Source organism: Bos javanicus, chromosome 26 (assembly GCF_032452875.1).
Source record: "Bos javanicus breed banteng chromosome 26, ARS-OSU_banteng_1.0, whole genome shotgun sequence".
Lineage (NCBI taxonomy): Eukaryota > Metazoa > Chordata > Mammalia > Artiodactyla > Bovidae > Bos > Bos javanicus.
Window position 1 is genome coordinate 18,685,872 of NC_083893.1, and position 15,756 is coordinate 18,701,627.

A 15,756-nucleotide genomic window follows, 5' to 3' on the forward strand; every position below is an offset into this window, starting at 1 on the left:
ATTGTTAAGAACAGTTACTTTGTTATTGCAATAAAGTTTAATAAGTTAAGTTGGCATGCTTATGTACAGACTAACACTCCACTGTTACACACATCTTAGGTTTCCTGCTCAGATATCAAGACCTTTCTAGAGGCAATTTAGCTCCCAAGGTCTGCTTTTTCCCTGCTCTGAGAGAGGCTTTAAGAATACTGAACAAACATAAGCATTCGATTATTGGTGTCCTAGGGAAAAAGCTTGTTGAAGTTTTCCATGGGAGAGGTAAGAGGCAAAACATTTCAAGTGAGATATTTAGAAACACCTAGCATATTAATTTAAAAGGCTGCTTTTATGGAGAAGGACATGGCAACCCACTCCAGTACTCTTGCCTGGAAAATCCCATGGATGGAGAAACCTGGTGGGCTACAGTTCATGGGGTCGCAAAGAGTCAGACACAACTGAGCGACTTCACTTTCACTTTTCTCTAAAATGTTTAACCTTATTCAGTGATAATCTGACTAGTGGCAGGAAACCTGAGATGATTTTTTTCAAAAACTACTCTGGTTAAAAAGAAAGGTAAACAAATCCTTGTTTAGGGCAAGGACTAGAGGACAGAATATAAAAGGTATCAATCTTCAACAGAAACTGGGCATCTGACTGACACTTAGAAGCTTGGGGCTTAGCATCTGGGCTCTTCTCACAGTTGACTTCTAGAGGATCTGGGCTGAGGAGAATCAGGTTCAGGAATGGGGCAAAAAGTCAGGGCTAGGGAGGCAGGCTGGTGTACTGGGGAAGAGCTCAGCCTTTGAGCTTAAATTCTTGGATCTGTAGAGGCCTTAGTGTCAGCAAGATCCTGGAACACTATGTACATGCCCTGAACCTCATCGGTGATAGCAGGATAATAATGGTACCTTCCTCTCAGGACTTATAAGATTGTGCATATGAAAGGGTTAGTGTGGCAGGTGACTGTGCAAAGAGTTGCCCGAGATACCTGCTGGGTATAACGATAACCTGTTTCAGGACTTGGGCACCCTGACGTTCAAGATGAGTACAGTGGGGAAAGTGCTTTGGAGCCATAAAGTCCCAGATACAAATCCTACCCAGCTCTGCTACTCACTAGTTAGGGCAACCTCAGCCTGTCTGCTGTTGTTGTTTGTGTTCTTTTTTTTTAAATTCTGCATGTGCCTACCTTGCAGAATTAGATGATATTTCATAGTAAAGTGTGCAACCCTCAGTTTCCAACCCTCATCTATGACTAACTTTTAGAAACAGCAAATGAGCCAATATCTATACAGATGTAGAGCAAGAGAGTCAGGAAAACCAAGTATAGGTAGTTCTGGCGATTTCTTTATTCCTCATAAGCACTTGTTTCCACAGTATAACACAGAGAATAAATAGAGGCACACAACTATCACTTCCACCACAGTCTGCTGTTGAGGAGACATTCAGTGTGAGGATAAGGGGCTGGGGATCAGGTGGGGCATCTTGGGATCCCAGGGTAACTGGAGGCCTCTGTGATGAATTGTGCAGGAGTGCAATCAATCCAGATCTGATTCCTAGGCCTGATGGCCAAAGCTCTTGGTGGAAGAGTCACAGTGAACCAAATGCTCTTTGAGTTCATTGCCTTCCCAAGATGGGTCAAATTCTACCTGAACCCCAAAGGGTTGAGGTGGGTCTGACCTACTGGTCCACTGAGAAGGAGCTGTGTCAGCCCAAGCCGTCCTTGAGGATTCAGTTCACTCCATGACAAGGCCTGATGTGACCCAGAGATGTCTGCCCTTGACCTGGAGTAAGTAATAATTACAAGCTATAAGATGATTATTTACATCAGTTTCTTTCTGACTAAAAGGATCCTTTCCCATGTCTAAGGAAGGAGAGAGGGGCACAGATTACCTGCTGGAACTCAGGGTAGGAAGACAGCTTGTAAAGTCAAGGGAGAGGAAAACAGCACTTCACTGAACCCTTCACAGGGGCAACAAGCAGACACAGGACCAGGCTGGTCGGACAAAGCGGAAGGCCTGGGGCCATGATGCCAACCGGGAATGCAGGACAACATACAGAGAAGCTCTGGTCTTGACTTTCACGGGACTGCTATACTGTCAAGGCCACCCCTACTGTTTCCTTCATTTCTCACAGAGCACTGAGCACTTGGCCCTCATCTGGGGCTGGGATCATCTGCACCAAATAGAGGCAGAAGGAAAATATTCTGCATCACTTGGCAGAAAATGAAGTAGAAAGGCAGCAGCCGGTCTGCACCGGGTGATCTATGGTGTTAGGGACAGAAGTACCAACGAGTAAGAGAAGGGAAGGACATGCTGGGTGACCACTGCTGCAGTGGCCCTAGCCTCAGACCTTCTGTGACCAAAGCCCTGCCTTGCAGGTGACCGGCCCCTCCCGGGGCTTCTGCTCCATGGTCATTTTCGTCTCCTCTCACGTTGGGTTCATTTGTCCACCCTGAACGGGTGGTGGGCATTGCTGTCAGCCAGGCACAGCCCCCGTCAGGCAGTGAGGCTCCGGGCTGACTTGGAGGCGCTCTGGGCCCGCTGGACCACCGCCGAGCACTTCTCACGCCGCAAAAGCTTGTTGTTCTCAAACAGACCTTCATTGCGGGGTATTCCATGAGAACCATCAGGGAAAGTCAGCAGGCCTTTGACGGGGACAGAGAAAATAAGGGTGTGACAATGGCATTTGTGGCTCGGAGGCCAGCTTGCTACGTTGAAGCCGAGGGAGAGAAAATTTGCAGCTCTTGGGTGCTCAGTCCATGGACCCAGCACTCTGTATTGCTGGGTGTCCACAGAAGGATTAAAGCTGCAAAAGTGTGCTGCCACCCATTTACTCGCCTCAGTCACCTGTCCTGCTGGTTGGCAACTTACCTAAACCATCCACTCTGCCGTTTTTAAATTCTCCCTCAAAGGTCATGTTGTCATGTCGAATGAAGACTCCGACGCCGTTGAACTTGCCCTGGGCAAACTCCCCCTCATACCTGGGGAAACGTGAGATGTGAGCCTTTAGGATAACTGAGTCAGGCAGCTACCAACACCAAACATGTGGTTTATTAACGCTAAGGAGCAAAGCTGATTCCACTCTTCCAGAGCTCCCCCAACCCCACTCACCCATCTCACCCAGCAGAGAGGAGTCAGAGAGCCCAAATGATATGAGGCTCTAATCTCAAGGAAACAACCAAAGAGCACAGTGGTGGGCTGAGAGGTCACTGACCTCCTTGCCGTCTCAAATTTTAGATGTATTTATAAAGTAACCAATAAAAGAATGAATGCTACTCTTTGCCTGTTTTCAGAGAGTCAGGGACAAGCTCAGATTTGACCAGGTGTTTCTCGCTATCATTTTTAGATCAGAGCTTCCCTTCCTTAGTCTAAGGCTGGGAAAAGAATGACCAGGTACCCACCTTGAGCCATCTGAGAAGGTCAGCACCCCGAAGCCATTAAAGAGCCCATTCTCAAAATGGCCCAGGTAGGTGCCACCATCTGCAAACATCAGTTGACCAAAACCATGTCTGCGGCCTGAGCAAAGAGAAGACGGGTGTCAGGTTGGGATGGGGCAGCTTCAGGGCCCTCTGTCACTGTCTAACATCCTTTGCCTTGCATCACCCCCCAACAAAGGAAAGAAGACAGTGACATTAGCAGGGCAGAGAACCATTGCCCAGAGTAATAACTTGGCTCCAAGGATTGTTGTGGTGAAAAGGGAAAAAGAGCAGTGAGTTTTTCTTTCCCTTTCCTGAGATCAAAGAAGATAAAGAGAACAGTGAACAGGTCTGGACATTCCCAGTTTTTACTTTAACTTTTCCTAATCTGTAGTCTGTAACTGAAATTGCTTTTCTGCCCCCTAACTCTGCATGAGCTACATTTTGCACCTATTATCCTTTGCATGCGTGTGGGCTAAGTCACCTCAGTCGTGTCCAACTCTTTGTGACCCTATGGACCACAGCCCGCCAGGCTCCTCTGTCCATGGGATTCTCCAGGCAAGAATACTGGAGTGGGTGGCCATGCCCTCCTCCAGAGGACTGAACCCACATCTCTCACGTCTCCTGCATTGGCAGGCAGGTTCTTTATCACTAGCAGCACCTGGGAAGCCCTTGACTCTGCTACTTACATCCTGTATCTGGTGCTTACCTTTATAGCACTCTCTCTGCAAACCACCTCTTGTAGTTTTTCTCTTTTTACATATCAGAAAGAAGGGGCAGGGCCACAGGACTGCCAGACTGAATTACTGGGATACTGACACCAGCCTGTGACTGGTTTTGAAACCATGCAAGAGGAAGAATACAAGATTCTTACACCTTCGCTCCTCATCACAGACCCCTGACTGCAAGCACTCATCTTATATAAGCCCATAGACTCCTTATGAAGCAGAGGGGGCACAGTTCTTGAGGCATGAGCCTACTGTATTTCCCTCTCTGCCTGCTGAGAATTAAAGCCACCTTTCTATTTTCTCCAAACTCTGTCTCCACATTTTTTTATTTGGATTGGGTGGGCAGAGAAAGCCAAGATTTTGGCCAGCAACAGCCATCAGATTTGGAGCAGATCTAAGTATGAAGGTAAGAGAGCACTTAAAAATCACAATAGCTAAAAAACAATTTTTTTAAAACAAAAATCACAATAGCTAATGTTTACAGGGCCTTCACTATATGCCAGGGACTCTTTCAAACACTTTGTATTTATCATCTAATTTGATCACTACAACAACTTTAGGAGGTAGGCACAATACTATTTCTTAAATATTATTTAATATAATAGTATTTAATACTTAATACTTAAATACTATTTATTTTTATTTATAAGAGTTGACTCATTGGAAAAGACTGATGCTGGGAGGGATTGGGGGCAGGAGGAGAAGGGGACGACAGAGGATGAGATGGCTGGATGGCATCACTGACTCGATGGACGTGAGTCTGAGTGAACTCCGGGAGTTGGTGATGGACAGGGAGGCCTGGCGTGCTGCGATTCATGGGGTCGCAAAGAGTCAGACACGACTGAGCGACTGAACTGAACTGAATTAAAAATAAATAACAATATTATTTCCAATTTTTTTTTTTTTTTTGCCACACCATGCAGCATATGGGATCTTAGCTCCCTGACCAGGGATCAAACCCAAATCCCCTGCAATGGAAGTGCAGAGTCTCTACTACTGGATTGCCAGGGAAAACCCCTCTTTTTCCCATTAACAGATGCAGAAACCAAGGCAAGGGGAAGCTAAAAAAAAAGGTACTCAAGGTCATAGAGCAACCAAGAGGCAGAGCTAGACAGCAAATGCAGTCGGCACCCTGACTCGGGAGCCCTCAACAGTTAACTACCTTGCCAGTCTAAGAAAAAATTAAAGTACCTTCTGAGACTATGAAGCTGTGGGGCAAACCTAACAGCCGGACTGGCAAGACTGGTTTGAGCTTTGCCCCATCAGTAGGGCTGTGTTTACCCACTGGACTGACCAGAGAACAGAGTAAGATACTAGAGAAGCAGCAATGCCTTTCAGGGTACCAGGGAGTTCTTTTGGTGGATAGAGACTGCCCAGCAGAGCCTCAGGAAGACTCTCTTCGAAAATGTCACGTTGAAGGTGAGAGCAGTTTGGGAGGCAGGAGGAAAGGCTGGGATGTATGGAGGTAAGGTCACATCCCATATGCACAATTTCTCCTCTCAAATCTCAAGAATTCATCAGCCGCAGGGATCTACCATGAAAAAAGTGAGGTGTCTGGAAACGGTGTGAACTGCTCTTCGCTGGCACAACTATAAAGTCTAGTCTCCTCAGGGCAGTTCCTGGCTTGCTAGGATTGGACCCATGAGACTTTTAAGTGGCCAGACTGTTTCCAAGCTGAACATTATTAACCTGCTTCCTGTACAGTCTCAGGCTCTGAGGAATTCTGCCATGCCTATGAATAGATACTTCCAAGTATAATGAGCTGTCACAGGAAACTCAAGGCCATGGATGTCATCTTCTCTTGAGTGTCTGCCCTAATTTCCTCAACTTCTTAAGATTCCCTAGAATCATTGCAAGTGCAATGACAAGTCATTGCAATGAATTTACACTTTCTAACTTACAGGCACTAAAAATCACTCATTTTGCTCTGCTGAGTACATGAGCAGTTATAAAAACAGTTCCCAAATAATGCCATGAAAGGAGAAAAAGAGTGCTGGGGGTGGGGGTCCCCTGGTCGTCCAGTGCTTAGGATCCAGCGCTTTCACTGCTGAGGGCCCAGGTTCCACCCCTGGTCAGGGAACTAAGATTCTGCAAGCCATGAGGCATGGCAAAAAATAAACAATAAACGAGTGCTAAAACACTTTAAATTTAGAAGTGGGAACATTTAACTTATTTTTGGAGGTTGGCATAGTAGTAGCATTTTCCAATTCCTTTATTTATAATCCTAAAATTGAATAAAAGGAAAGGCACTATTTGGATTAAATCCTGGATACAGAAATGAAGTCTCATAAAGCTTGCTTATATGTCCTGATGTATTTCGCCTTCAGCCAAATGAAGGGTACATCACTGGATGTCCCCCATGGGTCCTCTCACCCTCCTTCCACTCGCCACGATACTCCTCTCCACTGGAGTAAGTGAAGGAACCTTTTGTCAGGGTCATGGTGACAGCTCACAAAAAGGATGAAATCTGCAAGAAACAACAGAAGAGAACCAGTGTCTCTTGGCTGGAGGAAAGGCCTGGAGAGCAATTTTATAGATACCTTCTAAAGGCTACCAGCCTGGTAAGCATGAGTACATTTAACAAAAATCCCCACCCCAAACCACCACCACCACCACCATCATCACCACCTCTGCCCAGTCTTATCCTCTTACTTGTCTCAACAAGTTTCAGCCAGTTCTAATTTTCTAAGCCCTGGGATGGAAATTTAGGATTAATCTTTAAGCATTTGCTTGAGACCTACTATGTGCTTAGTCAATGCATAAAATATAGTCTTGTCCCTTGATGAGTTTGTAGTCTAGTTGATAAAAGTAACAACTGAAACACTGAGTAATACGAGAGATGATACAATTAAATGTCAAACTGGATGGCAGAGATTACAAAGACAAGGGATGGGCAGAATTTAAAACAAGCAGTGAAGGACGCAAAGGGCAATTCCAGACTGAAAAAACACAGGGATGAAAGCACCAAGAGCAACATAAACATGACATGTGCAGCGGGAAGTAAGAAGCCAGGTCTTGAAGGTTTATTTACAGAGTAATGGGAAGTAAATTCATTTATGTACACCCAGCCTAAATCTTAAATCTGACAAGAATCCAAACCCCCTCATTTTGGAGGGAGAACCATTTGGAGAAAACAAGCCCAAAGAGGTCAAGAACCAGTTTAGTGAGCAGTGACGATGATGGTGCCCATGCCTCCCCGACTGCCACTAGCTCTTTTCCCCTGTACCATGTCTCTGCTTTTAGGGTCAGGCCAGCTTAATGAGACCTTTGGAAGCTAGGCAGAAGGGTTGATGGCTGATAAGGTAGGGGGAAAGAAGAAACCTCTGGGGGTTACAACACAAACTATGAAAGCAGAGTCTAAGGAAAATGAATGTGGCAGAAGGAAGCAGGATGGGTTGGAACAGCAAAAGCCTACAGCCAGAAAAGCTACAAAAGATGTGATCGTTTAGTCAACTGTAAAAATGCACATGACATACTCTTCCTCCATCCATGTCTTTGCAACGTGACATGGCAGATCCTCCACTAAGAGGCAGGTTATTTATTTCTCTGCCCATTAGATCTGGGTGGGTTATCTGACTTGCAGACTGCAGATGCCTGGGTGAGCTCAGGCAGGACTGGAAGAGCTGCCCTCCTGAGCTCAGCCCTGAATTACACACCCACAGAATCACAGACTAAATAAATGGTTGTTGTTTTAGCCACTATAATTTGAGGATGGTGTGTAATAACACACCTAGCAAAAGCTAACCGATATGCCCAGGTTTGAGCTCCTAAGGCCTGAACTAGGGAGATAATAGGGGAAAGTGAAAGTGAAAGTCACTCAGTCATGTCTGACTCTTTGCGAACTTATATACAGTTCATGGAATTCTCCAGGCCAGAATACTGGAGTGGGTAGCTGTTCCCTTCTCCAGGGGTTCTTTCCAACCCAGGTATCAAACCCAGGTCTCCCGCATTGCAGGAGGATTCTTTAGCCGTTGAGCCACAAGTAAAGCCCAGGGTAATGGGAGCAGGAATTATTATTAGATATGTCACAGGATAAATGAAAACAACCGATAACATTTGGAGACTGGCTAGGTATAGCTTCATACAAGTGGTAAAAGAATGTTTATCTTCAAGGATATTCTATAAGAAGGGGTTAAGATACTCAAAACATAATTAAATATAAACAGAGATAAACAGAATGATTTGATGTTATTTTTTAGCATACAATCCCTATTTCTCTTTCTTTCTTTCTCTTCTTCTTATGCCCTCTCCTCTGGCAACTATCTTGCTTATTCTCTGTAGCTGTTTCTGTTTTGTTATGTTCATTCATCTATTTTTGTTTTATAAATACCATGTGTAAGTGAAATCACATAGCATTTGTCTTTATCTGACTTATTTCATTTTAGCATAAAACCCTCTAGGTCCATCTATATTGTCACAAATGGCAAGGTTTCATTCTTTATTATGGCTGAGTAGTACTCTACCATATATATACATACACATTAATATGTACCACATCTTCTTTACCCATTCATCTATTGATGGGCACTTAGATTGTGTCCATATTTTGGCTATTGTAAACAATGCTGCAATGAACATAGGGATGCATATCTTTTCCAATTAGTGTTTTCATTTTCTTCAGATAAATACCCAGGAATGGTAGTACTGGATCATACGGTAGCTCTGTTTTTAATTTTCTGAGGCACTACCATACTGTTTTCCATAGTGGCTGTACCTATTTACACTCCCATCAATAGTACACAAGGTTTCCCTTTTCTCACATCCTTGCCAATACCTATAATTTGTTGTCTTTTTGATAACAGTCATGCTAACAGATGTGAAGTAATAGCTCACTGTGGGTTTTTAAAAATATTTTTAAAAATTTTATTTATGGCAGTGCTGGGTCTTAATTGCTGTGCACGGGCTTTCTCTGGTTGCAGCTAGCTGGGGCTATCTCCTGGTTGCGCTGCACAGACTTCTCATTGCAGTGGCTTCTCTTGTTGCAGAGCACAGGCTCTAGAGTGTGTGGGCTTCAGCAGTTGTGGCCCATGGGCTTAGATGTCCCTCAACATGTGGAATCTTCCTGGAACAGGGATCAAACCCATGTCCCCAGCACTGGCAGGCAGATTCTTAACCACTGGACTACCAGGCAAGTCTTCTCACTGTGGTTTTGACTTGCATTTGCCTGATGGTTAGTGATGTTGGCCATCCGTACGTCTTTGGAAAAAAATCTATTCAGGTTCTCTGCTCATTTTTTAATCAGGTTGTCTGCTTTTTTGAAATTGAGTTTTATGAGTTCTTTGTATATTTTGGATATTAACCCCTTATCAAATATATTATTTGCAAATATCTTCTCCTATTTAGTAGGTGGCCTTTTCACTTTGTTGATAGGTTCCTTCACTGTGCAAAAGCTTTTTAGTTTAAGTCCCATTTGTTAATTTTTGCTTTTGTTTCTCTTGCCTGAGCAAACATATCCAAAAATTATTGCTAAGACTGATGTCAAAGAGCACGCTGCCTATCTTTTCTTCTAGGAGTTTTGTGGTGTCACAACTTATATTTAAGTCTTTATTCCATTTTGAGGGTTTGTTCATTTGTACATGGTATGACAGAGTAGTCCAATTTGATTCCTTTGCATGTAGCTGCCCAGTATTCACAACACAATTTACTGAAGGGGCTATCTTTTCACCATTGTATATTCTTGCTTCTTTTGTGGTAGACTAGTTGCCCATATAAGTGTGGGTTCATTTCTCTGCTCTCTATTCTATATCTGTGTGCCTGTTTTTGTGCCCGTACGTATTATTTTGATCACTCTAGCTGACAGACGAGCCTGGTAGGCTGCAGTCCATGGAGTCGCTAAGAGTCAGACACGACTGAGTGACTTCACTTTCACGCATTGGAAAACGAAATGGCAACCCATTTGTTCTTGAAGAACCCAATGTTCTTGCTTGGAGAATCCCAGGAACCGGGGAGCCTGGTGGGCTGCCGTCTATGGGGCTGCACAGAGTCGGACACAACTGAAGCGATTTAGCAGCAGCAGCAGCAGCAGCAGCTTTGTAGTACAGTTTGAAATCAGGAAGCATGATACTTTCAGCTTTGTTGTCTTTCTTAAGGTTACTTTGGCTATTCAGAATCTTTTGTGTTTCCTTACAAATTCAAATAACATTTTGGAAAAATATCAACAATTTTGACTAATGAGGTAAGTGCTGAGTAGAGGAAAAGTAAATTAAAGCCACTCATCTATTCTTTATCAGTGCCTTATGGGGTATTCTAATTTTGGCCTATGTCATAATGATTTTGATACAGATGTTAAAAGCTCATAAGTGATCTGATGTGAAGACAGCCTGGCCTGAACAGAGCAGAAGCCCTGTGCTCTCACCAAATACACAGGGATATTAATTTCTACCTCTATAATGAAGGCCAGCTTTGTGGAAGTTGGGTGGCTCAGACCATAAAGAATCTGCCTGCGATGCAGAAGACCCGGCTTCGATCCCTGGGTTGGGAAGATCCCCTGCAGGAGGGCATGGCAACCCACTCCAGTATTCTTGCCTGGAGAATCCCATGGACAGAGGAGCCTGGTGGGCTACAGCCCATGGGGTAGCAAAGAGCTGGACACGACTGAGTGACTTTCACTTCACTGCAGAGTCATTCCCATAGATTCACCAGGGATTTTTCTCAATTTTCCAGTTACTCAGGAGCTCCATATCCAGGGTCCCTTAAATAGTAGAAGACATCCCAAGACAAGGATCGTTTTCTTGTCTTAATGCCCCTCAATACCTCTAGGGTCTATTTCTCAGTGAGGTGATGCTGGCCTCTGGTATGCCATCTCTGTCGCATCAATGTTCCACAAGGTCAGCATCTAATTTCAGGCTCACAAGCTTCTTATAATCAACCCAGCAGCAGAGTATGCCTGGGGTAGAGGTCAACATGACTCCATGGAAAATACAACATTAATGAGAGGAAGAGACGCAGTTTGCCGTCAAAACTAAAGAGGAAAACTCTTTCCAGTACAGACAGACATGTTGACAGCTAGAGGCTACCATTGGCTCTTCCCAGAAATAATTACATCCGAGAACAAAACTGTCAGCTGTGGCATAAATGGTATGGTACTATTTCATTCCTTCAAAACAAATCAGAATATGAATGGTTGCATCTTCTACTAAATATTGAAACTAAACAACTGTTCTGATACATAAACACAAAATCATTATTTCCACAGGAAGATGATGTTAAGGACATTCCCTCTAAATGTTCAGAAGCAGCTAATTTGTCTTCAAAGTTTTGGAAGGAGTTATTGCAGTGCACATTGAGGAATCAGACTGATGATAAAGGGGCTCAGTCTCTTGTATGTTTACTTTTTCTTGTATGAAATTTCCAAACAGTGGCATCCCACCAGTAGAAGGAATCTGAAAGGGAATAATGCTTCTCTAAAATTTGAGGATTATCTAGGGACCAAGTACTAGCCAGCCCCTCCAATTGTAAATGTTTCGGTATGCTGTTAGCTTTTGGGCAATATATCCTAAACATTTCAAAGAAGCGAAAGAAATGAAAGATTAGCTTCTCATTACCAAATAGAGTAGACTGTATTTTCTGAAGATATTTGCGGCCATATTTCCTGTCTTACACGTTCTTCTACAATTTGACCTCGCCACTGTCCCATCAAAAACTTGTGTCTAACTCACCTATGAATCTGGCCAGGCTTGTGATTGCTCCAACCAATAGAAGGTGACGGAAGTGATGATGTGTTCTGAGGTTAGATCATAAAAGGTGATGCAGTTTCCATCTTGCTCACTGGTAAACTTGAGCTCTGAGACCTGAGACACCACATAAGTAGTTTGATTATCCTGAGGCTACCATGCTCAGAGGCTGGGCCACATATAAAGTCACATGCGTTGGTGCTTTCAGTTAGCAGTCCTCATCACTGAACCACCCTAGCCTAGGCACCAGGAGTGAGTAAAGGAGCTTTCAGAATGATTCCAGCTCCCAGCCACTGAACCTGCATCTCAGCTGAAGTATCATGGAAGAGAATGAGGTCATTGCCATGATGCCCTCTCCAAATTCCTGACTCACAGGATCTGTGAGCATCATATGGCAGGTTTTAAGCAGCTAATTTTGGGGTAATTGGTTATACAGCAATTGTAACTGAAACATCATCTCTCAACCTAACCCTGCCACTGTCCTTTTCCATTTGTTTTTAATGTAGTATGTCTACAGGTACTACAAATTCTCATTCCTTTTTGTTCTAGGGATATAGAGCAAACTTCAATAGTTGCTTGTCAAAATGATGTCAGTTCCCAAGAACACAATGAGAAGTGCTAATTAAAGGAACCAGATGTACACTCCATTCCTCTCAGGCCGTGGTTGAACACACTCGAATAGAAACTTCTACAAGTGTCCAAATAATTGATATTGTCACTGCCTGAGACAGTGTCAGGGTTTTCATTTATGACTTCTGTAATTAGCCATGCTAATTAATAGCTGTATAGCCACTGACCCCAAAAGGAACTTTATCAGTAATCATAGTTATTGAGATAAATCTAGTTTAATGAAGTATAGCCAGTGCTAATATAGACTACAAAAACCACCAATACTTTAATAAAGGATGCAAATCAGTATTTGTATCAGCTATTCAAAAAATCTTTTTAAAGAGAATAGATGACCTAGGAGTTTAGGGTTCAGATACATATGTGGAATCTAGCTAGAAAGTCAAGATAAGTCATCCTTCTTAACAGATGCCCACCCTTTCTCTCTTGATAGATAGGTTGCAAAGGATCAAACCAAACATTTATCTAAAAGAAAATGACTATTTTGTCCCCATAAACCAACATACTGTTAGTCTACACAATCCACTATATCCTCACTATCTTTATTTTCTCCTGCCCCAGACATTTCCAAATAGAACTAGAAGGCAGGGATGAAAACTGTTGTTTCCATTTCATTTGTCTTTTTATAAAATTTCAGAAATCAAACTGGTCAAAAACATTTATGGATCCACTGTAATTAACATATATCCAAATCCAGAGGATTAAAAAAAAAAAACTAAAAGAAAGCAGATTTTCAGTTTAAGAATATTTTTTGAGGCATCCACTTTAACTACCCACACATATTAATAAGCGTCACATGGTTCCCCTAAAGCCACCCTCCCCAGGGTATGACAGTCTTGTCAAAGTTCTTTAAGCTCTAAGGAAAGCAGTTTTTAGGCTTTTAGAATTCCAAAAAGAAGAAAATGAAGGCTTTGATGAACAAAGATCAGGCTTGTAAGAGACCTAGAACAAGAAGTCAAATGTTCTTTTTAAAGTATTTTAAGTGAGCTTAAAATAATTGTCTCTTTTAAGTCTGTAAATCTCTTTCACTATAACAATTCTTCCTTCCACAGGAAAAGTAAACAAATGTATCACTATTAGATAAAGGTCTTATTTAGGAAGACTGTGAGACAGTTAAGATTGCTGAAAGTGGAAAGAAAATCCTGACGCCAGAAAGAAGGTCAAAACAAAAAACCAGAGGCCTTGGGGCGATGGGACTGCCAGGATACTATTCTAGTCAATGAGAAAGTAAAATGCCTGGGCTGGGTTCTAACATAGTCGAGTGACTTCCGTTGGTACCTAAGCAGTTTGGAGATGCTAGACGTAGGGATGCCACCATCAGCTAATTTAAGCATCCCCTTTCCCAAGACTCACTGAGTGTGTGCGGGATGCCTCTCCACCAAAGTGTGACAGGCTAACCCTGAGCAAACAAAGCCCTAGACCGCAAGAAGGCAACTCTTCTCGTCGACCTCCCCATTTCTTCTCCCACCGGTCCTGGCCTTTCAGCACAGCTCCTTCCCTCCACCCGGGGTCAGCTCTTCCACGGGGGCGGGGTCTTCCGCTCACACAGGTCTGCCATCCGCTCTTCACAAAGCCCCCACCCACCCCTCTCGCTATCCCGGGCGCCATGGGCTCCCTCCGGCCTCAGACCCCGCAGCAGAGACGGAAGCCCGGGTTTTGGGACCCCCGCGGGTGCCACCCCCCCGGATGGACCCGCGCTCCCCAGCCCCTGTCATTTCGGGCTGGGGTCCCCAGTCCCTTTTGCCCGATCACACTCTCCCGGCCCCCTCCCACCCGTGCTGCCAGTCAACCTGGGCCGGGGCTTCAAGGATGATCGTCTCACCCCGACGCCAGGCTGCAGCGGCCCGGACCTCCGTTCCGCCCGGCTCGCCCTTGCCACCTGCCTCTCCGCGGCTACCTCCAGTGCCTGCCCTACTTGACGCCGCCATCCCGGGTAGCCACACTGGGACCAATTCCCGCAGCCCATTGGCTGTTACCTAGGCAACCGGTAGCAACGCCACTCCCCATTGGGCCAGCCCCGGGCTCTGCGCCATCTTTGTGCGGGTCAGTGGCTCAGGCTCCCTGCGCTAAATACCCGAAAGAGGGGTGGGGCTGAACTACAGTCACGTCTTAGCCACCGGGAGAACTCAGAACTCATCTACCAGGGGTAGCCTACCTAATTAGCCAAACCAAACCAAACCAAATCTGAGACAGAAACAGCAATGACCACCTACACCAGCGTCTCCTATCCTGCTTAGATCTCCGCAGTTGTCAAAGGCACCAATGAGGAGCTAAAGGACAGAACCCAAAACTGACTTTTGAGATTGCGACTTTGTAAATTGTAAAGAGCAAGACAGGACAACTGCAGTTTCATAAGTATCTGCCCTGTGCCAGCATTGTGATATCAGGGCACTTTTACATTCACTATACGGATTTGTGTTGTCGTTGTAATTACTCATACCATTTATATTTAAAATATAGTGTCAAGATTGGAACAAATCCTTTCAAATATGCACACCAACCAACTTACCCATATTTATTTACTGAACAATGTGAAAGCTGCATGATGCTAGGTTTTGCCAGGTTAGAATAGACATGATCACCGCTCTCATAGGATTTACTGACTCCACGTGGAGAAGAAAAGATTCGTGCAAGTGCAAAAATCCAAGACTATTTAATTATTAAGAGAAGGCAAGCACGTGAACAGAGTAAGTAGATTTTTCCTCTGAATTTGGATTTCCTAATCTGTAGACTAGGGTGGTAGTAGCAAGGAGAAGGCGATGGCACCCACTCCGGTACTCTTGCCTGGAGACTCCCGTGGACGGAGGAGCCTGGTGGGCTGCAGTCCATGGGGTCGCTGAGGGTCAGATACGACTGAGCGACTTCACTTTCACTTTTCACTTTCATGCATTGGAGAAGGAAATGGCAACCCACTCCAGTGTTCTTGCCTGGAGAATCCCAGGGACGGTGGAGCCTGGTGGGCTGCTGTCTATGAGATCGCGCAGAGTCAGACACGACTGAAGCGACTTAGCAGCAGCAGCAGCAGCAATAATGATAAAGTCTCCCCAGAACTTGTATGAAAATACAATATAAAATTCTCAGTACTGTGTCTGACCTTGTAGGAGTCTGACACTGTAAGTCTTCAGTAAACTGTAGGTTTAAATGATTGGGATTCAGTCTTCAGATCCCATCTTTGCTACCAATTGTGTGTGCCTTCAAGCAAGTTGGTAAGCTCTCTAGCCTGTGAAATGAGTTTACACTAGCAAACCTATAAGATTTGGTCCAGCTCCAACTCACTGGTTCAAGAAGCTGAACTACGTGGTGTTAGCTATGGATATAAGTACAGTAGTTGAGA

At 44.3% G+C, this 15,756-nt stretch overlaps 1 protein-coding gene across 4 annotated transcripts; it reads right to left on the reverse strand.

Moving 5' to 3' along the window:
* Positions 1-1,301: 1,301 nt before the first annotated feature.
* Positions 1,302-14,381, reverse strand: MORN4 (MORN repeat containing 4). 4 transcript variants are annotated; one of them, XM_061403009.1, is made up of 6 exons: positions 14,245-14,380; positions 11,781-11,912; positions 6,496-6,589; positions 3,380-3,494; positions 2,850-2,959; positions 1,302-2,623 (listed from the first exon to the last, which is right to left on the reverse strand). In XM_061403009.1, exons 3-6 carry the CDS (start codon positions 6,560-6,562, stop codon positions 2,475-2,477), a joined length of 441 nt encoding a protein of 146 aa, XP_061258993.1. In that variant the 5' UTR covers positions 6,563-6,589; positions 11,781-11,912; positions 14,245-14,380; the 3' UTR covers positions 1,302-2,474. The 4 variants fall into 4 exon arrangements, with proteins under 4 accessions (XP_061258993.1, XP_061258994.1, XP_061258995.1 ...); XM_061403010.1 differs by having other exon boundaries at positions 14,213-14,380; XM_061403011.1 differs by lacking the exon at positions 11,781-11,912 and having other exon boundaries at positions 14,245-14,381.
* Between the last annotated feature and the right edge of the window lie 1,375 nt (positions 14,382-15,756).

What these genes read in the sequence shown, in the direction of transcription:
- MORN4 (XM_061403011.1), bottom strand. Translation starts at nt 6,562, where the DNA reads ATGACCCTGACAAAAGGTTCCTTCACTTACTCCAGTGGAGAGGAGTAT. An exon ending in TCGTGGCGAGTGGAAGGAGG is followed by an intron (nt 3,495 to 6,495) that starts GTGAGAGGACCC and finishes CTCTTTGCTCAG; the next exon opens with GCCGCAGACATGGTTTTGGT. An exon ending in ACCTTCTCAGATGGCTCAAG is followed by an intron (nt 2,960 to 3,379) that starts GTGGGTACCTGG and finishes ACGTTTCCCCAG; the next exon opens with GTATGAGGGGGAGTTTGCCC.